Consider the following 25,260-nt stretch of genomic DNA (forward strand, 5'->3'; position numbering starts at 1 on the left):
TTTTAAATCTGAACGACAATGTAATATGTGGGTGTTGACATCACAATCTTCTGAAAATATGATGCTATAAATATGAATATATATATATGTATTTATATTTATTTTGAAGTAATTTCCTTTACATTTCCATTCTTATAACCCCAATAAAAATCGGACTCTCAGCCAGCACAGATGTCCGGTATGACATATCATTACAGTGACATACGGATGCCCGTGTGGCCACACTAATTATTGTCAGCGGCTGGGAGTGATATGGACTCGCAGAGAAATGCAACGTCCTGCCCTTCTACATCTTGAATAGTGGGAGTCATGAACCGCTGCAAGGTGACGCGTCCCTTGATTTCAACCGAAACTTCAACCTAGACACGCCGTGTTATTTATCACCATCTGAACCTCCCGTCAAACGGCATCAGCTCCTTTCTTATCAAACGACGAGATCGGGACCATCTTGCGCAGTGGTACGGCGGACGGAGCAAGCGGTGGCGGCGGCCACTCCGGGGAATGTCGACTGGCCGTCAGTCCTGACATCGGCCTCTTGTGATCTCACGCACCAGGTAGAGTACACAGCGTTTCAAAACACTGTCACTGCCGAAGCATGCTAGCTGTTTGCCTATTTCGGAGCTGTCCTCGTAACGCGTCTGCCCGTGTAACTTTCCCTTCCTTTTATGAAGTCTTCGGGTCGCTAGCAAGCCTGTAACAAAGTTCAAATCCCGTTAGCTAGCATTGGTTCGCTTGCAGATGTGTGCTACGGCGACGTCAGTTTACAAGCAAGTAGCCTAGCGAAGACGTGAATTAGCATGCTAAGTTAGCCCGTGGACCTGGCTGGCGCAGCAAGTCTCCACTCATGAGCGTCGGGGTTCACACCAGGGGCATGTGTCCTTAAATTCTCCGAGCGAGAATGCGGTGCTTGCTCAACATTATGTTTTGACGGGCCGATATGAACATGTAAATCCAATAATGTGTAAATTATTAATATGAGCTCGTTAGGAAAGCTAATCTGACAGACGCAGCCAAAGCAACATTTGAATGGTTTTGAGCTAAGCAGCTACACCGTGTTCAGTAAGGTGACAGACTGCGTAACCAAAACGTTACCTGTCACTTCAACACGGACTCAGCGTGGGCAGAACATATGCTGTTAATACTGGCGCTGCTTAACACTATCCGCCTCTTTACTGTTGCCATGGTCAACGTTAGCTTTAATTTAACGATAGATACATTATGTACATGCAATTTGAATATATATATATGTTATTTTAATAGGCATTTCCTGCCCCGCTGCGTTTCAGTTCCACTCAGACAAGCACACTGTGCAGCTGGACGTCAAGCTAAGTTTATAACGTTACCTGACAACAAACACGGTATGTTGGTTAAAGTTAATTGTCAAAATGTAAATGTGATAATACCCCTTTCCCAGAATTAGAATTGTAGCTATTATAATTATATACGGTACCTAAATGCTGTCAAACAGACTGTGAAGTGTGTCTGTCTCTCTCTCACCGTTTCCCTGTCTCTTTCTTGCTATCTTATGACAACCCATGACCCTGCTCGGTTCAGCCTGTTGAATATGGTGTGATAATGGTGCACTTGAACCTGTTCACAAAGAGAGATACTACAGCTTTTCTCTTTAGCTACACAGCCTTTCCTTGTAAGTGTGTGTGTGTGTGTGTGTGTGTGTGTGTGTGTGTGTGTGTCGTGCACGCAGGAGCTTCATGCTGTTTGTGTATCTACAATATCCTGGTGAGCTATATATAGCATCTAACAGAGTTTGCAACTTGATCCGAATTGTCTTTCAAGGCTACAGTACACTGTAGCTCTTGCTTTCCACTGGAAGTGAGATATCTCAGAGCATCTTTCTTTTTTTTATTAAAGGACAGTCCACCTGTAGGCCTTAGTGCAAGTTTTATTTTGTGCTTTTGTTTTTGTATGAGTTTTATCTTTAGGGGGATCCCTGTAAATTAGTCTGTCGTGGATAATGATGGACACTTTAGGATGACAAGGCTTAATAAACCAAATCTAGTTTTTAGTCCATCCAGTGCTCACAAACTTTTTCCAGCAACTGTGTGCACTTTGGTAGATTCTTCTTGGATAACAAACATGACGAACAGGTGACGATGAACAAGTCTTCCTGTAACAACAAGAAGGCTAATGTGTCTATAATTGTACAGCAGAGTGAAATGCAAGCCTGCGTGTATTGATTGACATATTCTGGGTGTGAATGAAAAGTCTATTTCCTGCCTCTTTTCTTTTGTCCAGAGTTGATGTGAAATGAACAAGCATGTGACAGCGACTGCATGTCCCTGCAGACTGCTCCTGTGCAAGCAGAGACCGATTTGGTTCGCTGCTGACAAAGTGTTTTTTATCTGGTTAGGTGATCTGAGAACTTTGGGGTGAGTTACAGGGAGCACTGCTAAGGTGAGCTATGAAAGAATAATGTGATATTGAGATTGTTTCCACACGACAGAAGACACTTAAAGCTCTGGACTCTGTAGGCCTAGTTAAAAAAATAAGGCAGCGGCCCTGGTCTAATCCCTGAATAGAAAGCATTTAGACCAAGTGTTTGTCATGACATTATTGTTCACATTAATGTCCCAGTGTCTGCTGTGGTTCTGTGCCTTTTTTCTCTGAGCTTATCTTTTGCATATTTTTTACATGCAGTCTTTGTGGACAAGAGCACTCTGTCCACACTGCTGCTGGTCATCAACCTTTCAAACGGCATTAATATATTTAGTCACACAAGGCGTTGTATTCAGGCTCTTTTAACGCGAGTTTGTTCGGCCGGGTGAGAACAATGCCACTTGAACTCAGGTGTGTACCAAATAACCACACTGTGACCTTATGAGCATGCAGGTCTCGGTCCCTTTACAAGCAAACTGTGGTGCTTAACCCTCAGATACTGTACACAGTCTCATGGGTGCGAGAGGACAGATGTTCACCTCTGTTTGTCAGCACTTACTTGTGCTTGGAAAGCTTTGTGTGACAAATTGAGTCTCGGTGGATGAGGATTATAAGTTATTTCTTCATGTGTTCAAAGCTGACGTGTAACACAACAAAGTGTACGATTTACTAAAAAGCAGAACCAAGTGTATCCTACATGGTTACTAGGAGAGGAATCTTGATTTGTTTTGACTCTCGTCATACTGCCAAATTGCCCCAATAGCCAATACATTAGATTCTTGTGGGTCTGTGAGACTTTTTGTTTACAAGTTTGAAACTTGTCCGAGTTCAGCTGGATGACTCAAACAGGAAAATGCATCAGCATAAAATTTTCCACATACAAAACCCACAGTAGGTGTGATTACAGGCTTGTTGACCAACAAGCCCACTTTCCCCGTTGCCATGAGGCCTCAGCTCTGATCAGATCTAACCAGTGCTCAAAGCCTTTTAACAATATTAAGCTATATCTGCTATGTCTGTGTCCGAATTATGTGGGAACTGAGAGTGTCACTTTTTGTTCACGTTTGAGATAATAAACACAAGTCTTGTTGAGGAAGTAGAGAATCTCATGCTCGCTGCGACTGCACGTCACATTGCATTTCAAAGGGCCTCATACAGCAACGTTACTTTTTAGTTTTTTAACAAGTATTAAAAAAAACAACAATACAATATATAGGTACATTCATCATCAAAAACCAATGTGTTTAATTCTCTATTACCACTTGCCCGATTTGAGTCGTGAGATTTACTAGCCCAACGTGGCATTTTACTTGCCCTGGGCTAGCGGGCCTTATTGTTGAATCCTGTAGATGTCAAAATACTTTGCTCCCATAACTTCAGTATATACATCACTATACCATAATATCATGTGGATTTTCATCACCATTTGGAAAACCATTTGGAGGATTCTGTGAGAGCATGATGCTTTTAATGCATTTATTGCACATGCTCAGACTGATCAGCTCAAAGTTGCTTTAGAGTGGTCAAGCCATCTCCCAACTGGGATTGTGCAGCACATCCAGATGCTGCATCTGTTTCTGAAAACACTCTTACTATTTAACCCGACAAAAGACTTCTGGCTGGTTACTTTACAAAGTGCCTGTTAGAGTACATACTGTAAATCAGCCAGCAAAGGGCAAACGTGTGCAAACACTTTGCAGGTAATTTCCCCCCTTGTTTATATCCATTTCAATAATTATCCAGGTGAATTTTCCTCTTTCTGTGGTTTTCTTTCATCTCTTCTCCATCTTTAAGTTTTTCTCGACTGGCGTCATTGCTTCAGCTCAGGACTGACCTTTCTTTTTCTACCTCCACCACTTTATCTACAGTAATGACTCGCACTACGGGCCATGTCATTGGTAGACACAGCTAACTGACTAATTGTAGTCCTTCTGTCCCCCAATTTGTTTAATGCCAGGGTAAGTTATTTTATTTAAGGCCAGGTTATGTTTAGGCTAACGTTTTGGTCACTGTTAAGGTTTATTCAGTGTTATTGTGGGAAGAAGATGCTGTGTACAAACCCCACTGCTGCCCAGGGAAACAAGGTGTAGTACTTGGTTTATGCATGTATGTATGTCGGATGTATAAAAACATTCTCGACAAACTCACACATTGGGTGATTCTCACACACGTTTTTAATGATGATGATCTTTGGCCTGAGGGACAAACCGATACCCTGTATGAGATTGAGCATCCTCTCTTGAACAGACTGGTAGGCGTGTTCAGTTCAACACTGAGTGGCTTCTGTCCATCAGCGTACTGCTTCTGTGCCGTAATGCTTGCCTTCTATCTGTTCTGAAGCTGCAGTTTGCTCTTTTTTTCCTTGCTCTAGTTGGCTTTTTTCCCAGAATGTGTTGGAAAGGATACAACCCATGACCCTCTGTACAGAATGAGCCCAGAACTTCCCTGTCCCCCGAGCTCAGGCAAAACCATAGACTAGGTGCCTGCAGTCTTCTTACTGCTTCATTTCAATCCTGTTGAAGAGGTCTTTATCAACATTTGTGTGGAATAGCCAATACATTGTGTGTGAATTGCCCACATTTCCACCCCTATCCCAGTTCAGCCAGTCCTGAACACACAGTTTACAAATGCATGCAATATCCACCCTGATAGTAGCACATAAATCAGTGTTGACTTTCACCGAATCGGTTCATATTTTAGCTAAACATTTCTTGTCCTCGGTGTAACTTTTTTATGTTATGTTTCCTCTTGGTGTAAAAAGGAAGGTAGATCTTAGGTCATCTCCTTTGTCATCACTGGCCTGCTACATCAAACGACTGCTCTGCTTTGAGATCTTCACAAATGTCTCACTTTTCCTTTTTTTGTCCTCCTCTGTGGCCTTTCCCCTGTTGCAGGCCCTTCTCTCTGCACATCGCCTCCTGGTTAGCCTATATTTACTCAGCCTCGTGACATGTTTTGTTGCCACAGCAACCTGCCACAACCCCCCTAGTGTGCTGATTTTTTTTATTTTTTTGTCACCTGTGCACTGTCCCACAATGCACTGCAGTTTAGAACCTATGACTAGGCTGAGACTTGGGAGTGCAGAGAAGGCAGCGATACAGATCACAGACTGAACAGAGTTTGTGGATTAAAATCTCCCAAAAGCAATGGAAAAAAATAAATAAATAAAAAGTAAACAACAAAAAAAAAAATCTCCCAAAAGTAAAAACTCCCTTTTTTATCAAAGGTTTAACAAACGGAATCCTTCTCGTTCTTTGGTGTTTATTTAAATGGATGCTGACCTGCAGTAACCTCTTGTGCTGCGTGTACTCTTATGCATTCCTGCAACACCAGGCTGCAGAAAAACAAAGTGCATGTTGGGAGAAGAGAACAAGCGTGTGATTGAAGGCAAGCGGGGAGGGAAGAGAAGGGGAAGAAAAAGGTTATGTCAAGGACTATAAAAAGTAGTAAATAGATATGGCTATAGGGCTGAATGTGGTCAATAATCCATGATCGGGGTTTCCCCACCTTTTAACACTCACTTCGGTGCTCTGACCAAAAATGCCAAACATGCAGTGTACTGTTTTTTTCCTCCTGCAAGACTTTTGAACACGCTCCAGTTGTGTCCTTTCCTCGCTCGCTGACGGCATACAAATATCATCTTCTCTCTACTTAAAAGTTCAGAGTTTTGAATTTACTGCCTCTGTGCAAGAAACATTCACACCTACTGCAGTTGGTTTTCCATGAGTGCAAGTTGGCAGGGGCTTGATGGCTGATTCAACATCTTTAAACCTAGCCGAGCTCCCCTGTCATCACCCTTGTTGATTTTTCTGAAGTCGCATGGTGTGCAAATCAGTTCAACTCTTACAGCCCAATGGCAGCAGACAGAATCATTTCAACGGTTTTCTCTCATAAATGAAGTGCAGCAATTTTTATTCAGCCAGTTCACTATAGATTTCACATCAGAGGAAGACCAGTTGTGATATTTCAAATGTATTATCCGATTTTTTTTCTATATTCAGACAATTCTCACTAAGTTAAGGATTCACAGGTCTAATCTAAATGAAACTCGACCAACAACAGGCTGTTTGTAGCTTTGTTTCCTATGTTTCTTTTAGAAAGCGTAACTCAGAATCAGGGACTTCAGGTGGTGAAAATTGCAGTGAAGACTAGAAAACACTTAGGGGATCAATACCAAGTGTTAATGAAAGAATTTGATTAACTGAGAATATTTTTGATATACTTAGTTCTGTTTGTCTCTTTTCAGTCATGTGGTCAACTAGCTCTATATGGAGAAATGACTGCAATATTCTCACTGTACTCCCAACATTGTTTTAGCATCGTTTTTATGTTTCGGTGCTCAATTGTTCAATAATATCATTTCCAGCTGATGACTCTCACTACCAGAGGACTTTCATGCTCTCAAACTTTGGAATAGGACCTCCAACACAAAATGGCAAATCACTGCGACCCAATCACAAAAGGCCTTATCTATAAATCGTGAGAAAAGAATCTTGAATATTAAATCAGCCATTTCAAAGAAATATACGTTTTATAAATCATAACCTCATTTATGATTTTGTTATTGAAAACATACATACTAATCAGACCAAATAAATACATTTAGTCAAAGGTAACAGGTTTTTTTCCCTCTCATCAGTTAAGCAAAAATAATTCACCTTTCAATGTTATTAGTCGGCCATCATTTTCAGAACGATACAAACATTCAGGCTCCCAGATGTGGCCCTAAGGTCTACTGCAGGTATAAATGTTAAATAAAGGACGATGGAAGAAATTCAGCAAATGTATTTGGCGACGCTGATAAAATGTCTGCCTTAGATCACATTAATATCTGATACAAGCTGAAGATGAACTTGGTAGACCCTGCAAGGACACATTTTAACTTAATAACAGTCCTTCACGGAGGATTTATTTTGTTAACAGTCATACATGTTGTGTTAGCCGTGGCCTTGTCCTGAGTTAAAGAGCACATTTGACTTATTTTCCTTCTCTTAGGCAGTCTGACTGGCGCCATGCGCAAATGCAGTTTGTTAACTCGCTGTTGTCAAAAAAAGTTTCAACTGTGCATCTCTGTGCAGCTGCGTGCGCTCTTGCGTCAATACACATTATTCATTCATCAGTACTGTTAAACACTTTGGCCTCGGTGTTTACTGGTGTCAATCCACAGAGCGGCCCTGTGGCATCTGTGTTTTGGACTTGGCTTCGTATTTTGTTCTCACCGTTGGCCCCGACTTCTCAGGGCTCACTGGGTCTATTAATACCAGCTCGCTCTAAAAATACAGGGCACTATGTGACCCACTGGGACTAAATAGGAGCTCAGCCTCTTACCGTAGGCACACACACACACACACACACACACACACACACACACACACACACACACACACACACACACACACATAAATTCTCACCTGTACTATGGCGGCTGTATCGTTGTCCTGGGATTCCCACTGAAACCTGGAAATCAAATCATCCATGAACATTCCTGTATGATCAGCTGAAGAAAAATGAATAGAACATTAGTGTTTTTCATACTTTCTCTACAATTAATTTAACTCATTCATCAAACACTGTGTCCTAACTGAGAACAGTAATGTCGGTTTCCATTGACGTTGAAGTAATGCACAGGGCTTTGTGTTTGCGTGCCTGCTTTGTGTGTGTGTTATGTGCTAATCATCATGGTCCCAAAATGACTTTGCTTTAGACGTAGGGACCATGTGCTGCGGATTTTAAATCTCATTGAATTATTTCCCTAATTTGTTTGGATGCATCTGGACAACGTCCCACTTTTAAATTGAATTTGTTTCCCAAACAGGTTGTGAAAATGTCAAATGAGGAAAAGGAAATGGAGAACTGTTATGCCCCAACACATTTGTTGATTGGATAACGGCTCACCTTTGCAGAAACCTATTCCCAGCTGAACTCTGCTTTTAACAGGAGCAGCATGTTTCGTTGAAGGCTTAATAAGTATCTCACATGCTCTAAAGAACAGTGGACATCAGGGCATGAACATGACAACGCCAGCCCTCATATTTTAGTTTTCAGTTTCTCTGCTGGCTCCTGGTGTCATGGGCACACATAACCAACAGGTGTCGGTTGGACTGGATTATCTTGACCGGATACATTTTGGTAAACTTGTGCACATCCCGCTGGACTCTGACCTGAAGGACTCTGACCTGAAGGAGTCTGTGATGAACCTGCGTGCCTTCAATAGCTTCGTCTGACATTTCGGGGAATCGGACCCATTGACGGGCATTATGAATAACTCACATTATATAGAATCTTTTCGCTGATGGCATCAGTATTACATTGAGTCAGTTTCATAACCAGTGAATATGTTTTTAACCCAAACAGTGTTTGCTGCATATTTGGTCATGACCATTTGAAGGTTATAGATGGGTTTTACTATTTATTAGTACAATATACTATTTGAAACCAAGTGTTCAGGAGGTTCTCGTCATCAGTGTCCTTTATCTGCCTCTTAAGAGAGGTGTTTATACTAAGGAGAGACTAAATATTAGAAACACCTCAGTATGAGGCAACATAATTCAACGGCAACTAAGTTCACCACCCAAGTTCAACAAAGACCTGAATATTATAACCTTCTTGAAGGTAGGATTTAATGAGACTGCTTTAGTTTTAGCTAAGAGTGTAGTTTTCAGAGCACTTAGAGATATTTGAATTGAGGCAATTCAAACGAGAGACTATTCCAGTGAGTCGGTATCAGTCCACTGAGTTTACATTTTATTTGAATATTCGCTCAAACAGACTTATTTGTTGACATTCCCAGATGACTGAGCAGAGTGAAACACTGGATTTTTTTTAAGTTATCCGGATAATTTGGCTTTACAGAGGTAGTTACCAAGGTTAGTATGTTTTAATTGCCTGCACGGAAATATCATTTTCACCCCTTAAAGTACTGTACTCATTTATGCCCTTAAATATAGATATTTTTATTTATATAAATTTGATCAAAAGTATACCATCAAGCTTTTCAGCAGTAGGAGCTGAAGTTACAGGTCATTGTGGGTAATCTGGACAGGATCTTGTTAGCAGCAAGCTATGTTTCAGTGGAGTAACGCCTTCAACTGACTTTATTATTTCTTTCCGTCATTCCTTTCATTCCATTTGTCTTCATCCACTTGAGACAGTATTTGTACTGATGCTACACGGGGCATTCTTTCAGCTTTAACTGTTTAGCGTTGGTTTGGCTGTGGAGCGCACACATTCCTCTGTATAATGCAGTGAAAGTTGTCTCGTCATCTTCGTGGGTTTAATGCACTTTTGTACTGAGATTCATTGATGTATTTGAAATGAAAGCTGTGCATACAATTTGCTACCCTAAAAAACAGAACACGGGCAATGTGCAAGATTTTATGGGTTTGGGATGTTAATTTATCCATCTATGAGCTTCATGATGAAATAGTATTTGCACATAGTTTAAACTTGAATATTTTTACCAACTCAAACAGAGCAGCGGACTTTCTTAAAAAAGACCTGCAGTTACAGTATGTGAGGCCAGATGGAGTTCTGCAACCTTATCAACATGAACACAGAAGCTGGACTGAGAATGAACGTTCAGACCGGCTTTGACAGAAACTGTGACTGGGAAAAGAGAGAACACCTCCTTCAAGGGACATTACCATTTATTTCATAACCTTGTTTAATATTGCAGATTAATTGCATAGCAGCCGTGTTGATTTGAGTAATGTGTTACTCAAATGTCCCCATAATTAAGGTGTTGGGTGTTAAATGTCTTGTTCAGTTCGTGCGTTGAGGTCAGAATGTAATGAATGCAGATTACACCAATTAAGTTTGGCGCTGGTTCTCCAGGTGTGTTCGATTTTAGACAACACCTTTTCTACAAGAAAAAAATGAGAGCTGAACATGCAAGTCAGATGTTGCTTGTGTCTGTACTGCTGTTCAATATACTGTACAGAACCTATAAAAACTATTGAACCCCTTGGCATTGTTTTTTCAGTCTTACAGCATTGAATCAAATGGATATAATTTGGCTTTTTTTGATGATCAAAAGACAAAAAAAATAAACGCGTCAAAGCGTAAAACAAATTGGGCCAGAGGCGTGAAGCGGTGGAGCCGATGGCTCCTTTCCTACCTCGCGTACTCAGCCATCATTTTGATCTTAACTACACACCTATTACCTTTCCTGGCTGCATCTTGCATACCTGTGACGCTATCAAGGGGAAACCTCTGGCCACAGACAGACGCATATAGTAAGTAAAGCAAATATGAACAGCTGACGGAGTATTCAAAATCATCCCCGTGATCGTTCCACACACACTGGTAACAAGCAATTCACACTCTACCATGACACATGTCATCACTGTTGTTTTGAGAAGTTGCCTAACAACTTCTCGTGTGTGTGTGTGTGTGTGTGTGTGTGTGTGTGTGTGTGTGTGTGCGCGATCAAGATGTGACAATGAGTTTTTGGGGATTAAAAAGGCCTCATATGAATAACGTACCCTCAGATTACTTAATTTGTTCACTCGAGTTGATTATTCATACTCGTTTACAGGTGTAATCTAAAATAAACTTGCATAAGACAATGTGATTTTAATTGTTTTCGCTTGTCTGCAATGCTCTGAAGCACTTCTCTCCAGATGTTGCAACACAAAGTGGGTCTTGAGAGTCTTCCAAATAGAAGAATTCCTTGGCTTGAATAGGGAAACCTGCTTTGTTTGAGACCTGTGACTACATAATAGTTCAGTTAAACATTAATGTGCTCACCAAGAATTGCTAGTCACGCCAGCACCTTGTCTAGCTGCTCCCCCAGAAGGTCAAGGAACAACATTGATTACATATTATATTATTCATTAAGGGCCGAGTGGTTTAAATAGTTGCAATCCTTTTCATTCTCTGGTGTAATACCACTTCACAGAACCTAAAAAAAACCCACTTTAAACCCTCTCAAGTAAAAAGTCATCCAGTCTGAGAAAGGCTTTAGCTGTTCTAAAGTCACTGTAATGTTCCTGATTACTTAAATATAGGCTCCATTCCCATGCCAAGGAGTGGGGATAATGGTAGTGCGAGGCCTTACTACAGGTTTACAAAATGTTGGATGAGATGCAAGATTCACTAGAGCCTTCAAAGACTTATTTTGCTTATTTATTTGCTTCAAAGTTCTTTTACTCTACGTATGTATTTACCGGCCCCGGTTGATCATATCAACCACAGCTGAAATGACTGGGTAACTCTCCTTGACGTCTACTGAGCCCGGTATTCACTTTAGATAGGCCTATCTTTTCTCAACTGTCCACTCGAAGGTCAGCGACTTACCATATGATTAGTCTGCCTCCACTTTGTGTTGCGCTAAAGCGAGTGAGTCACACTTTGTCAACAGGAGCGACGTCTGACTGTCCCCGTTAGAGTTAATGAGTGACGAACTCCTCAGCCGACGAACAAGGCCCATTTTCTGTGCCGACATGAGCGGGTATTGGTTAATGACTAATTACAGCGCTGTGTTTACCATTACCCGACAAGGTGAGCGAGTGGTACACATGGCTCTGTAAGAGCGGGACAGCTGACCTGAGCGACTATACCGTGTCGTGTGCGAAGGTGGGATTGTGTCATCGGCCAAAAATGGAAACCAGTGGAAATGTTTACACGAGATTGCATTATGTCAGACACATATCTCAGCTGGATGTTTTCGAACAGGCTGTGAGGACTGTTTTGACCAACTATTGTTCACCAACAACAGGTGTGCAGGTCTTGTTGAGACCTGCAGATACCGAAGAAGTGTTTTTTAATGCTCTGTGCACAGGCGGCTTTTGTTGGCTATATGGCAAGAAAAAATAGTTTGTAGACTGAACACAGATTCTTGGACTCACTGAGAAGCACAGTCCAGTGGCAAAGGTTAAAATCAGAAGCTTGGGGGCATGGACACCGGCAGGTGGCGGTGTCAAGAGGGCGACAGCTTGCAGCTATGGACTTGAACCCAGAGCGAAGCGTCATGTGCTCGGAAGTGTCCTCCGTTCTTAATGTTGTGCTTGAATCCTCCTCCGTTTTAAGGCTGTTTTTAGTCACTGACATTACCAGTAAAGCTAGAATTAGATATCTTAGAGCTGAGGCGGCGTCATCTGGGCTCCCAGGTCACACTAAAATAGATTAAAAACAAACGCGGGTAACGCTGATGAACCCATGAGGTTTGGTGGTGTGTCTAAATAGGCCTCCAACTAAAATCTGTAATAAGCAGGTTTCATTTTTTGTGTGTTTTTGCTTACACTCAAAGTGTGAAAACTGAGAGAGTGTCTCTGAGTGAGGAATGGAGAAACAGGTATTGCTACAGACAGTGTTGTGGAATGTGTGGTGGAGTTTTTGTGGTTTGCAAAGTGTTTGGTAGGGGGAGGGACTTAAACCACTGCTGAGCTGCTTCTGGGCTGCAGGTCCCTCCCCCAGCTCAAACTCAGTCTTTGCTCTCTTTCCCTTAAAGGAACAGTTACCTCACAGGGTCTCTCTGGCCTTGCGCTCTTATCAATCTTTTGGCTTCTTCTCTCTCTTTTCTGTCTGCGCTCATGAAGTTGATGTTGAGCCACAGGCTGAGGACACACACTGACAGATAGCGCTGACTGTAAAGGTTGCTATCTGGCTCCACTGATGATATTACCCTCTTGTTGTCCCCCAGGTCCATGTGTGGTCAGTGAAGCGTCCTGGAGAGCAACATGGCAATGTATCAGTTGAGCGTCGGGTTGAGATGAGGTGAGTGAACAGGCTGAAGAGTTAACTCTAAAGACCTAACCCGGTTCCAGAGTGTGTTGTCAGTATAGGCACAATGTAAGGTTTGTGTAGAGTGCTGCAGGGATGACCTATTTTTGTACCCCAACCCCGGAAGTTAGCATCGCTTTAGTTCCCTTGACAAAAAATCCAATGGGATTCCATTCTGTTGGATTTTGGATTATTTCACAAAATATGCTCCGTGGTAAACACAAGTTTATGATATTTACACGTTTTGTTCAGCAAGATAATCTTCACAAATGAAGACCACTTTCAGGATTTTTGTAGCAATCGCCAGAAGTAAAAAAGTGTTAGGCTATAAACAAAATAAATCAGTCGCATGAGTGCGAGTATAAACAACAAGGCTGTCAAGGCGAACTAGTCGGCGAGAAGACATTTTGTAGTCTCATTCAGCAACTTGTGAAAAACACGCCTTTTGTAAGACATGTAAAATCTTCAAAATTCACAAGTATAGTATTTACTGATGTATTTCATACCGTAGAACAAAACGTTAACGCCTGTGATAACCACAGACCTTATTCAGCCCTCTAAACAAAAACCCTGACTTTCAGACGAGGGAATTGGAATTTCCAAAATCCAAACTCATGCTTCCTTCAGCACTTTATTTCTCCCAGATTAGACCTTTTAGAGAAATGATGTGAATTTGTCTTTGAACTGTAGGGATTCCGATACAGAATTTTATTCTGAGATACTGATGCTCATGATTTTTCTTTTCTCCATCAGTGGCAGTTGGCAATGTGAGCTCCACTGACAAACAGCTTTTCTCCACACCAGACCTCCACCTCAATCACCAGCCAATCAAATGCACCCAGACAATAAACTGGCCAATCATGGCAAGCAGGTCACCGGTGACAGCCGATCCCAAATACCCAGTGTAAACCAACAGGCTCAGCAGCAGCAAGGAGCTGCTGGCCACCTGGGTCCAAAGGGCGTCGGTGCCGGGAGCCATGGAGTCAAAACTAACCAGATTTCCCCCGGCAACCCTGGGCTGAAGGCTGTCAGCCAACCGGTGAGCAGCGTCGGAGGGATGCAGAAAACCAAATCCAAGCGGGAGCGGAGCGTCTCCATCGACTCTGGTGAATCAAAAAATGCCGCTCCTCCAGAGACGGACGCCAAAGGAGGTAAGGCGTTCACGCACAGACTAAACTGTGTCAGCGTCTGGGACGTATAGACAGTGTCTCTCTGTTCTAAGTATGCTGAAGTTCACTTCCTTCACCTTCCTATCAGCCAAATCTTTACCCGAAATACCAGATTATGTGCATTCACCTCCTCCACAGCAGGAAGTGAATGTAAGGACTGAGAGGACAGAAGAACTTGTTTTCTCTCGATCTGAAATGCCCTGACCTTTCAGTGAAGCATCAGAATTTCCCCCTGGCTTTTGATAGTTTGTGCCATGCGCGCGCTGCAGTGACGTGTCTCAGATGAGAAGGCATCTGGGCTTTCTGTAGTGCTCAGAGGAAGAGACGGGTCGTGAGGTAGCAAAAACTTACTAAGCATAAAGAGGTTGTTATTGAATCAGGGACGGTGATTGGGTGGGAAGAGTTAAAGTTCTTTTTGTTGTGAGTGTCTTGGTATTTGTGTTTGTGTGGTTCGGTACAGAGCTTGGTTGGTTGTTATTAACGCGCCTGTGTGTTCACGTGACTGCGGATGACGATGTGATTTTCTGAAACTCATCTGGGCTTCCTGTACATGACTTAAACCTCTTTAAACACACATACACACGCACACTCAGAAGGAGAGGCGTGGCTCCAAAATATAGACCGACGGAGGCCGAAAGAGGGAGAGAATGAGAGATAGGGAAATCTCTTCTGGCTCCATTTGGCCTCCACACACACACTCACACTCACACTCACACTCACACTCACACTCTTTCTGTCTTTTTGTGATCTAATTTCTGCTTGTAGAAGTACATTCAATTAAAACCCAAGCCTCCCACATTCTTACTTCAAATCACTCTGCCGCCAAACCTGAAAACACTCACAAAAGGTGTGAACACAGTTAAGTTTCTTTTTATGTTACTGGTTAAGATAAACCACTAAATGCTGGCAACAAAAACAAGTCGGCTCTGTCATACTGCCCGTCTGTGTGAAGGTCTCAGCCCTCCCTCTTCTGTCCTTTTCTCTGTATTGTCACTGCACACATCCTTCCTTGTTTACTTACTGTACATTCACGCGTCTTTTAAGTCTGTGGTTACCCAAGCTCATCTGATATGTTTACTGGAAAGTAGTTTTCAGCCACAAAGTCAGTAAGATATTGAGCAAAGAACCTGTCACCATTTAGAGTTTAAACTCACCATTGTGTTTGCTGTCAGAAGTTGTTCTGCCTCTTCTATTGCGAGTTGCCTTGTGGAAATGCTAAAGCTGCTACTTACATGCTTCTTGCAGCTGTTTGTGCTCACTGGTGCGCAGCAGCTTGTGCATCCACAAAATCATAATTCCACCATGTGAGAAGCTTCAGCTCATGCTTCTCAAAACATTGCATTTGCAGATGTGATTAGCATCCATGGCATATTGTTTCACAAACAAATTAAATCAATACAGAGATGAGCATAACTGCAAATAATTACAGTTTTTTTTTTGTTTTTTTTACCTATTTTTTATTTTAGTTAATTTAAGAAAATATATGTAGTCACTTTGGGCTATTTCGATATTTACAAATGTTCACATTTTTCGCAGGGAAAAAAAGAGCTTCAGTTTAAAGTGATTCTGCCATTTGACATCCTTTTCAGATTTAAACTGATTTGTTACATTTCTCAACGCAGCTGTAGACTGATCCTATAACTTCCAGCAAGTAATGCAAGATGTATTAGAGCAGACAGTAGTCCAACAGTTGATGTGTGTATGTGTGTATTATCCTTCAGAGGGTGTTATGCGCAGTAAGCGGCGCTGTGTTCTGGAGAAGAAACAGCCATACAGTGGAGATGAATGGTGCTCTGGACCTGACACCGAGGAGGATGAAGACAAGCCGCACACTGCAACCCACCGTGAGTCCTATCTCCACAGAGGGGGAAACCCATTGCCAGTTCCAGTCCTCACTAACAATAGTGTCATTGTGACCGTAACTTTGAAGGCTGTATGCATTACATGTAGAAATCCCCTACCCCCTCTCAATTTTATTTTCTCTGAAAACAACCGCCGTTAATTATCCATAGCTGTTTTCAGGTCCTGCACACACTGAAAGGAAGAGGATTGGAGCTTGGAGTGCCGTACTGCTCCTCGCCACTGATATGACTTTACATGTGTTTTAGCTCCATCTAGTGTTTAGATGTTGTAGCCAAAAGGATGTATTGGTATTGCAATTATAAACCAGGTTACAAATGTAGCCAAATTAAACCTCTGTGCTGCTGCTTTTTCACAGAAGAGCGTGGGCTGGCAGGTCCTATTCAAGGGCTCTCTGATCGCCTGTCTGCAGGACCCGTGTCTGAACCCGCGGCTCCTGTAATGGGATGTGGAGTGGGACCAGGGCTAAAGACAGAGCAGCCTCCTCAGCCTTCACAGCAAGTGGTGTATGTTTTCACAACCGGCCTAGCTAACAGGTGAGAACTATTTTTAGGCCTGTCATGCAGGTGATTGTTCACATCAGAAGTGGAGATGTTTGGATTGTCTTTATCTCATCAACCAACCTATTTGTTTTGTTTTTTGCTATTATGATTCAATCTCCAGTTCAACACTGAATTGTGTAACTGTTGTATGATTGCTCCATTTGTTTGACAGTGCTGCAGAGGCAGTAATGAAAGGACAGACCGATTCCATCCTTCTGTTTCACCAGCAAAATGTTTCACGCCCCAAGTTGGAGCAGGTCAGACATCCACAACTCGGCGTCAAATTAAACAAGATGTCACATTTGTGTTAAACAACATGGGAGTACAAGTGTTTTTCCAGAGTAAAGACCACAGATGCAAAGTATGCGAGGGGGTTAATTTGTTTAACTATTTACGTCTCAGATACATCTTTGTTCCTGTTTTCATCAGCAGTTATGACTGCTGTAAATGCTCATACTGAGAAAGTGCACTATATGATGTTTTGGCAGAACAACAAATAGGCAATATAAGAACTGCAGTTATTACTACTAGAAATAATAACAATTTGCATTGTGTAATTGTATTTTTTTTCCATCTTCTGTCTGCCACAGGGCCACTCATCAGGCAAGCTTCCTAACCTATCTGAAAAGATAAACTCCAGCAGCTCTCCACCCACAGGCACCCCTAAATCACAATGTGGAACTCCACGACCAGCCTCTGCAGGTGCTGGAGGCCCACTGCATCCTGCAGGGACACCGTCATCAGCAGGACACTCCGATAATGAATCCTCTCAGACCAGACCTGGCGGAGCCTCCAGCAATAACAGCATCGTCGCCCATAGGTCAGAGGGAGGGAGCACGGCCACACCTGCAGGCCCAGTCCCTGGAGCTGGAGATGGCGAGGGTGCAGGGGGTATGTCTCTTCCTGTTGCCACCGTTTCTCCCTCGGGAAGTCCCTCCATCCTTTCTGCACACCTCCAGGGTGATCCAGGCCAGAGGAGTGGCCCGGGGAACATGGATGGTCTTTCCAAAGAGCAGCTGGAACACAGGGAGCGCTCTTTGCAGACACTGAGAGACATAGAGAGGCTGCTTCTGCGCAGTGGGGCAGGTGGGGGCCCTGGAGACACAGGAGCCACGAACAACAATGCTAGTAATAACTCCTCCAACCTAAATAGTAACAACAACACTGATAGGAGCGGTATTCTCGAGGACCGTGACAATGGTACAAATAGCTCCGGAAATTGCAGTAGTGGTAATATGCTGTCGACAGCCTTGGCTTCGATGGGAGGGATGAAGAAATATGAAGAACCCCTCCAGTCCATCATTTCTCAAACACAGTCCCTTGCTGGACCTGCACTTGACAGCCCTCACATGGACTCTCACCATAACCTACCACAACATCCCCATCACCAGCTGTCTTCACCTGGGCTCGACATGGGTCACTTACTTGGACCAGATGGGCTGACCCCAGAGCAAGTGGCGTGGAGGAAGCTTCAAGAAGAATACTACCAAGAGAAGCGACGGCAACAGGAAATACAACCCCCCTCACATCCACAGCACTTAAGAATGATGACAGAGATTGGCATGCAAGGAGGTCCTATGATGATGAGAGGACCCCCTCCTCCGTACCACAGCAAGCCTGGAGACCAGCAGTGGGGTCCTGGCAATATGATGGGAGGAGGAATGGGTGGAAATGCACGAATGATAGACATGCACCAAGAGGGACCCCGTGGACCAAGGTTCCTGGGACAGATGCAGAGAGGGCCACCTGGGGGAGGCGGTTTTCCTGGTGGTAAAGGGGGAGTTTTATCAGTCGAGGGTCTAGGACCCCAAAGGCCCACCAGGCCAGGGATGATTTGGCTTGATGATATGCCCAACAATATAGGCGGTGGGGGTCCATTTCATGGCTGCTACCCTGGTGGACCTCCTCAGCACTTGCAAGGTGACCCAGAACATCTGTTAACACATGAGGAAATGTTTCGCCTCATGGAGAAACGGCAGCAGATGCAGGGGCTTTCCAGATTTGAACTTGACAGATTAGCTAAACAGCAGCAACAGGGCAACCTGGGCTCAAGAATGATGGACAATCCCGGGGTCCCAGACTTTCACAATTTGGGAATGGGCCGTGGTCCACCCTCCGCTCGAGGTGATCCCATGGACTTTCCTGGTTCACGGGAGATTATGGGCTCTCCTGGAGGGGGTCCTCAGATGAGAGACCTTGTGGATTCTCCTCTGGGGAGCAGCCTCACAATGAACATGAACCCACAGATGAATGTTCAGCAACAACAACAACAGCAGATGATGCTATCTCAGAAGCTCAGAGGAGGTCCTGCTGGAGGGGGAACTTTAGGTGAGATGTTTAGCCCTGGAGATATTTCACGAATCAGGGCTTCACATAATGGAAGAGGAGTAAATAAGGGAATGATTCCAGGACCTGATGGCCCCTTTCAGTTTCCCAATCATGGTCCCTTCTCTGGAGGACAGGTGGAAGGGCCTTTTCTTCAGCAACCTGGCCCTGAGATGTTTGGGCCTGACCAGCAAGGTCATAATCAAATGGGAGGTACATCACGGCTTAGTCATATGCCGATGAGTGGAGTCCTCAGGGGAGTAGACCTCGGACCTCGGCACCCCTCTGACCTATCAATCAATATTAACCCCAGGAGCTCTCCTTCAGTGCCTCGTCCTCATCAGCTCAAATCTCCATCCCTCAACAGAGAGCCATCTCCACTTCTACCTTCCCCCTCTGCTCCAGGACTGAAGTCACCCCCACAGATATCCTCTGCAGGGCATCACCCCACTCATCCCCCTGCGTCTGGTGCTGGGACTCCTTCCTCTTCTTCCATGAAGTCTCCCCAGATAATGGGGTCTTCCAACCTTGGGTTGCACTCTCCGTCTGCCTCTCCTGGACAACTCAAGTCCCCTGCCATGGCTGTGGGTTCTCCAGGTTGGGCGTCTCCTAAAACAGCTCTTCCAAGTCCAGGTGGTCCAACCAGTGGGAAGGTAGTGGGCAATGGAGGAAGTAGTTCCACTGAGACAGGTACACTTCAAATTCAAGTTGATGCTGGATCATCATTACTGCTGTTACTTGTATTGCTATGATATTAATCAATTATTTTAATGTTCTTTGCAGGCCAATCACTTCCACCCAGGAGTTCCAACTCTACACCCATTAGCCAGCCTGGCTCTATGAATCCTAGTATGCCATTCACTTCCTCTCCTGATAACCATCCAACCCCGAATCCTTTATCACTCATCATGTCTCAGATGTCCAAGTATGCCATGCCCAGTTCTACTCCCCTCTACCATGATGCAATCAAAACAATTGCCACTTCCGATGATGAGATGCTGCCAGATCGACCTCTTCTATCCGGTGTCAGCATTGGAGGTATGAAACAAGGACACATTGTGATATAGACCGAGAACACCTTATACAGCTTGGCTGTGTGTAGAAAGGAAGCAGTAGAATAATAAAGTTCATTCTTACTTCTTTGATGTTTTTATTATATAAACCTCTCAGCCAAAACCCTCATGTTATAGTAGAGCTGCTTGAAAATATGAATAGGCCTCCAATTAATATTTCATAAGTATAATGGGTTGACAAAAAGGGAAATCTTTTTTCAAATGTTAATGGTGTGATTTTTTTCACATGCTTGCCTTGCTTTATCACCAGGAAACATGGGGAACCCCCAGACCTCCCAGATACTGGTCTCCCAGGGCTCCATTGGTCCCCACAGTGATCCACAAAGCCCCATGGGCATTGTAAGCCAAGGTCAGCAACACCTGCCACATGACTCATCAGGACCTGTGCTTTCTTCCCCAAACCAAATGGGCATGCCTGCCATGAATTCTGCCATGATGGGAGGAGGTGCACCTGACGGAATGGGGCCCTGCAATGTTTCACCTATATCTCAGAACCAGATGGCAGGCTTTCCTCGTATCCAGCCACCACCTCATGGGCCCATGCACTCACCTATTGGAGGAATGTCGCATAATTTCTCCCAGTCTAATGAGGATATTCTACCACCACAGCAGTTACACCTTAGTCTGCTTAGAAAAGGTCATCCTCACCAGCGCCCCTCTCATCCCTCAGACTCATTTGCCTCTTTGTCCATGGGGGATGGCCCGGATCTAAGTGAAGTTATACGACCCACTCACTCGGGTATCCCGGAGTTTGATCTCTCCCGCATCATTCCTTCTGATAAGCCCAGTAGCACTCTCCAGTATTTCCCCAAAAGTGAGCCACATCAGAATCAGCATCAGGGGCCACTATCCCAGCAACCTACTCCACAGCAGCTCCTCAAACAGTTGTCTTCTTCTGGTCCTCCACACAGCAGCGGCCCCTCATCCAACCCCCACTTAGCAAACCTACAGAATATGATGGCTGAACAGCAGCTGGCTCCTCACCCCTCACATGTTGGAATACGCCAAAACATGGGCATTCCTCAAGGGGGCTCTAGGGGCATGGTTTCTGGTGGGGGCATGGGCCCCATGTGCCCCCCTGGACATATGATGGGAAGGACAGGCATGGCGCCCCAGCAGCAGCTACAGCAACAGCAAGCCATGATGGCGAACAGCCTTCTCCACCATCCTTCCAATCCATACCCTGGCATGATGTCCTCCCAGCAGCACTCACACAATCTGATGGCACAGCAAAACATTATGATGATGCAGGCTAAGCAGCGAAGCATGTCAATTCCAGGGGATCCCTTTGGCCCCCAGGGTCCTCTCATGTCCCCTCAGGGTCCAATGATGGCCCCTTCCCACCCACAGGCTGGTATGATGGGCCCCCAGTCTCTCAGACAACGAGGAATGTCTCTGGACAGTACCATTGGCTATGGACCCGGAGGTATGGCCCATATGCCATTCTGATCCAGCTAACATAAACTTTTAAAAACAAAAGAAAAAAAAGAAAAAAAGTGTCCTCTAGGTTACCTTACCATTGTGTCCAAATTTTTTCATTAATGTTATTCTCGCAGTTATTTGAAAAGAGGAACTGTAAAAACAATAAATCAGTGATGCTTCAAGTTATGGATTACAACTGATTGAAAATTGAATATTTAAAAGCACTGTAACACAATTCAATAACATATTTGAAGCCATTTTCTAAAATACTGTAAAATATGTATATTACAAAGATCTGTGTAGTTGTTGTGGGAACAGAGTGGCAGTCAGGAGAGGAGTGCCTCAAATTTCTATTTGTTTTAATATCATTGATTTTTTTTTTTTTCTTTCTCCAACTACCAAACTGTTGTGCAAAGGAATTATATATATTGACATATATATATAATATATACCTGCTGTATATAAGATGCAATTTGTGATTGTTTGCAGTTGTTCTGTATAACAGTGTTTTAATAGAAGTCTAAAAATAGAATAATACTGATCTCTACGGTGGTTTTAGCTTTGGTTATTGTGTCAATTACTGTTGTTTGCGAACACTGACAAAGGGACACGGTTGCTGTATAATATATGAAATCTTTATTGAATTCAATAAGCAGTAGCTAAAGTACAAGCAAAAACATTTTCTTGACTGGGTAAATAAAACATCTTTTAAATGCAATCAAAGTTGCAGTGGGTACTATATTGTCAGAACATTTGATAAAATGACATTTTTCATCATTACTGTACAAATTAATTGCTGTAGAACGGAAGCATTTTAGTTCCAGCTGGCATTGTACAAAGGTTTATAAGATGAGTACGATGCTGGTAGTCGTTGCTCCATCAGAAATGGATGGTCGACTGTGACCCTGAGCTCGGAGAGAAGGTAGGCATTTGCTGCAGCCCAATTTACAAAGTAATTGTATTAGCTCATTGCGAAAGCGCACCCCAACAAAGGCATACAAGAAAGGGTTCAGGCAACAGTGTGAGAGACCGAGGCTTTTCGTCACATCAAGGGCTGATTGCAGTAGGATGTAAAGTTTACAGCTTTCATACGACATGAGTTCCAGGTCTACCATAGTTTTTATCAGTAGGGTGATATTATATGGCAGCCAACAGAAGAAAAAGACAAGAGTGACGAGTAAAGCCAGTCTAATTGCGCCTTGCTTTGCTTGGCTTTTCTTACTCTTGAACAATGTAGCCACCACTGCTGTGTAACAATAGCTCATGACAGCCAGAGGTAGGAAAAAGCACACATGATCTAAGACTCTATTAGTCAAAACCCAGTTGTTTGCATGGAGACCATAATCATGATAGAAACAGGAGAGCCTAGATACTTGTCTGATTTCTCTCACAGAAAGAAACACCACATTGGGTATTGATAACCCCAAACAGACCAGCCATAATGTTATGCATGTTAGGTGCACTGTTCTCGGACGTCGACTTTGCATACTAGGAATGGCATAAACAATGGCCAAGTACCGATCGAACCCAATGCAAGCTAAAAGGAAACTCCCACAGTGGAGGTTAAGATGTTTCACCAGGCCCGTCAGCTTGCAGAGAAAATCCCCAAAAAGCCAACCGGCGGCATTGTCGACTATGTCAAAAGGAAATGTGAAAAGGAGCATGAGGTCCGCCGCGGCGAGGTGCAGCAGGTAGATCTCGGTGATGCGCAGGCGGCGCCAACATCTCAGGAGGACTGTTACCATCAGGCCATTCCCTGCCACGCCCAGCAGGAAGATCAAGCTGTACAGCACAGGTAGGAAAACAGCATGAAAGGTCCGCAGGGCAGTCCCCTCATCATCACAGACGTCAGTGTCGTTTCCATAATCATATGCATCTGTGAAATTATCCGCATCTGTGAAATGAGCCACATCTGTGTCTAGCACCTGTAAAAAGATATAAGGAGGAAAATGGTCATTTTAATAACCTCATCACAGTTTGAGAATCACTTTGTGTAGTGTGTGTGTGTGTGTGTGTGTGTGTGTGTGTGTGGAATAATACACAATTGTCTCCTCGAACGATTTGGGCTAAATTCTAATAGCTGTTTTTAAATAATGAAATGAAAAATTTATCAATGCTTTAGCTTAGCTTTAAAAGCACTGTTTTGATTGTTTTTGTTCCGGTTTTGTCAGTCAAATGATTAGGCAGGAAACAGAATAGGCCAGATTTGTTTCACTTCCCCTTAACAGTAACTAGGAGATATTTTGGGCAAATATGCCAAAACATCCTACTTTGGCTGTATACTAATAAATTAACGCTTTATTTTTACTCCCCAATCAACAACCATGTTAATATATCTGCTGGAGAAATCACAGCAATTAAAAGCCTAAAAATGACCGTTTCTCATAATGGCATTAAGTAAGTGACCAAGAAAAACACCAAAAACATATCTGTGTATCTTCATTAAAATATAGATCAAATGTTAAGTTTATGCACAACACTGAATACATCCTCTGGTAATATTAGTAGCAGAATGTACTTTGTGCCAAAGTTACTCCTGTGTTGTCATGGAACTTCTCTAAAACAAAATTGTGCTTTTGAATAAGACTGGTAAATATTGTTTTAATGATATTTAGATATTTCTGTCATACCTGTCCCCTTCTTATAAATGAAAATGTTGTTTGTTAAAACTAAACTTAAAGTTTAAAGTTTAAAACTATATAATCTTATTTGAATATGCTGATATAATGTTATTATTGATCCTAAAGTTCAGACTACTACAGTTCTCTTCTTATATCACAATGTTTCAACATTTATAATGTAATTTCCTCTACAAAAATCAAGTTTATCCATTTGATTCATATAAAGATCATCAGAAAGATAATATGTGATGTGATGTGATTTGAACACAGATAGCATTTGTGTAAAATAATATTTTTACCTTTTACATCAGTTTGGTGATAAATTAGTTGCAAGTTATTTGAAGCCTATGATTAGAAATATGGAATATATCACCCTACAGTATTCTGCTTTAATGATATAGGATGTATTACAGTGAATGTCATTATTGCTTATTTCCCTGGTGAGTAAACAGGAAAGAAGCAGTATACACCCAATGTAGCAAACCTGCATCTGTTTCGGGGCATGTTTACGGTTCAGTAATTAAAGCTACTGCAGTATATGTATTATGTTTCTCAACTTTGTGACGATTTAAAAAGCTACATGTTGCTTATAACCTTAGAATATCTTGCATTAAAATGCCAGATCCAGCAGCAGAGGCATAGAACATTTTAAAGAGTCACGCTATACTGCCTGAAACAGTAGATTGAATCTAACGGAAGGTGTCCACGAGCAGTTAAAGGACATTTGCCATCACACTAAATCACAGTAAGACTTACCCTGTTGCTTACAATAGCACCTACTGTTTTAAGTTTATTAAAAAAAACCTGAATATACACAAATGCTACATTGGCACAACTAAAATTGGATTTAGATCAGATTATTACCGACTTGTATAAAATAGACCATTAAGAGCATCTACAGCAATTTACCATTCAATTCTTAATTATGTCTTACCTCAAAGATTAAGGTGTTTGTTACAGCCATGTTGGTAAATCTTGGTCACTTGACTATCTTACACTGCCTTATAGTGAAATGTGCTTGTACTTCCTGTTAGTGCTTGTTCTTATTTGTCTTGCTTATTTCTTCATTGGGGGTGTGTTTTGGTGGAAACAGCCTGTCAAATCAGACAAAAGCTTTAAATAGGCTTTAAGC

General features: G+C 42.9%; 2 protein-coding genes across 2 annotated transcripts; one reads left to right on the plus strand and one right to left on the minus strand.

Annotated features, from left to right (window-relative positions):
• The first annotated feature begins 239 nt into the window (after positions 1-239).
• bcl9l (bcl9 like) lies at positions 240-22,052 on the plus strand. The gene is made up of 9 exons (XM_068713914.1): positions 240-554; positions 13,037-13,110; positions 13,870-14,267; positions 16,007-16,129; positions 16,504-16,681; positions 16,860-16,944; positions 17,278-19,702; positions 19,796-20,050; positions 20,336-22,052. Exons 3-9 carry the CDS (start codon positions 13,949-13,951, stop codon positions 21,532-21,534), a joined length of 4,584 nt encoding a protein of 1,527 aa, XP_068570015.1. The 5' UTR covers positions 240-554; positions 13,037-13,110; positions 13,870-13,948; the 3' UTR covers positions 21,535-22,052.
• Positions 22,053-22,124: 72 nt separating this feature from the next.
• On the minus strand, positions 22,125-25,135 carry LOC137874943 (C-X-C chemokine receptor type 5). Its single transcript, XM_068713926.1, has 2 exons — positions 25,063-25,135; positions 22,125-23,432 (listed from the first exon to the last, which is right to left on the minus strand). Exons 1-2 carry the CDS (start codon positions 25,090-25,092, stop codon positions 22,350-22,352), a joined length of 1,113 nt encoding a protein of 370 aa, XP_068570027.1. The 5' UTR covers positions 25,093-25,135; the 3' UTR covers positions 22,125-22,349.
• Between the last annotated feature and the right edge of the window lie 125 nt (positions 25,136-25,260).

This window comes from Cebidichthys violaceus, unplaced genomic scaffold, assembly GCF_023349555.1.
Source record: "Cebidichthys violaceus isolate CVI_PGR_0920_01 unplaced genomic scaffold, fCebVio1.0.p SCAF_1, whole genome shotgun sequence".
In the NCBI taxonomy this organism is placed as follows: domain Eukaryota; kingdom Metazoa; phylum Chordata; class Actinopteri; order Perciformes; family Stichaeidae; genus Cebidichthys; species Cebidichthys violaceus.

Bases quoted from the DNA above. Each gene is read 5' to 3' on its own strand.
- bcl9l (XM_068713914.1), top strand. From the start codon at position 13,949: ATGCACCCAGACAATAAACTGGCCAATCATGGCAAGCAGGTCACCGGT. The intron at 16,945-17,277 runs GTCAGACATCCA...TGTCTGCCACAG, and splicing joins CACGCCCCAAGTTGGAGCAG to GGCCACTCATCAGGCAAGCT. The intron at 19,703-19,795 runs GTACACTTCAAA...TGTTCTTTGCAG, and splicing joins AAGTAGTTCCACTGAGACAG to GCCAATCACTTCCACCCAGG.
- LOC137874943 (XM_068713926.1), bottom strand. From the start codon at position 25,092: ATGGCTGTAACAAACACCTTAATCTTTGAG. The intron at 23,433-25,062 runs GTAAGACATAAT...ATCTTTTTACAG, and splicing joins CAAACACCTTAATCTTTGAG to GTGCTAGACACAGATGTGGC.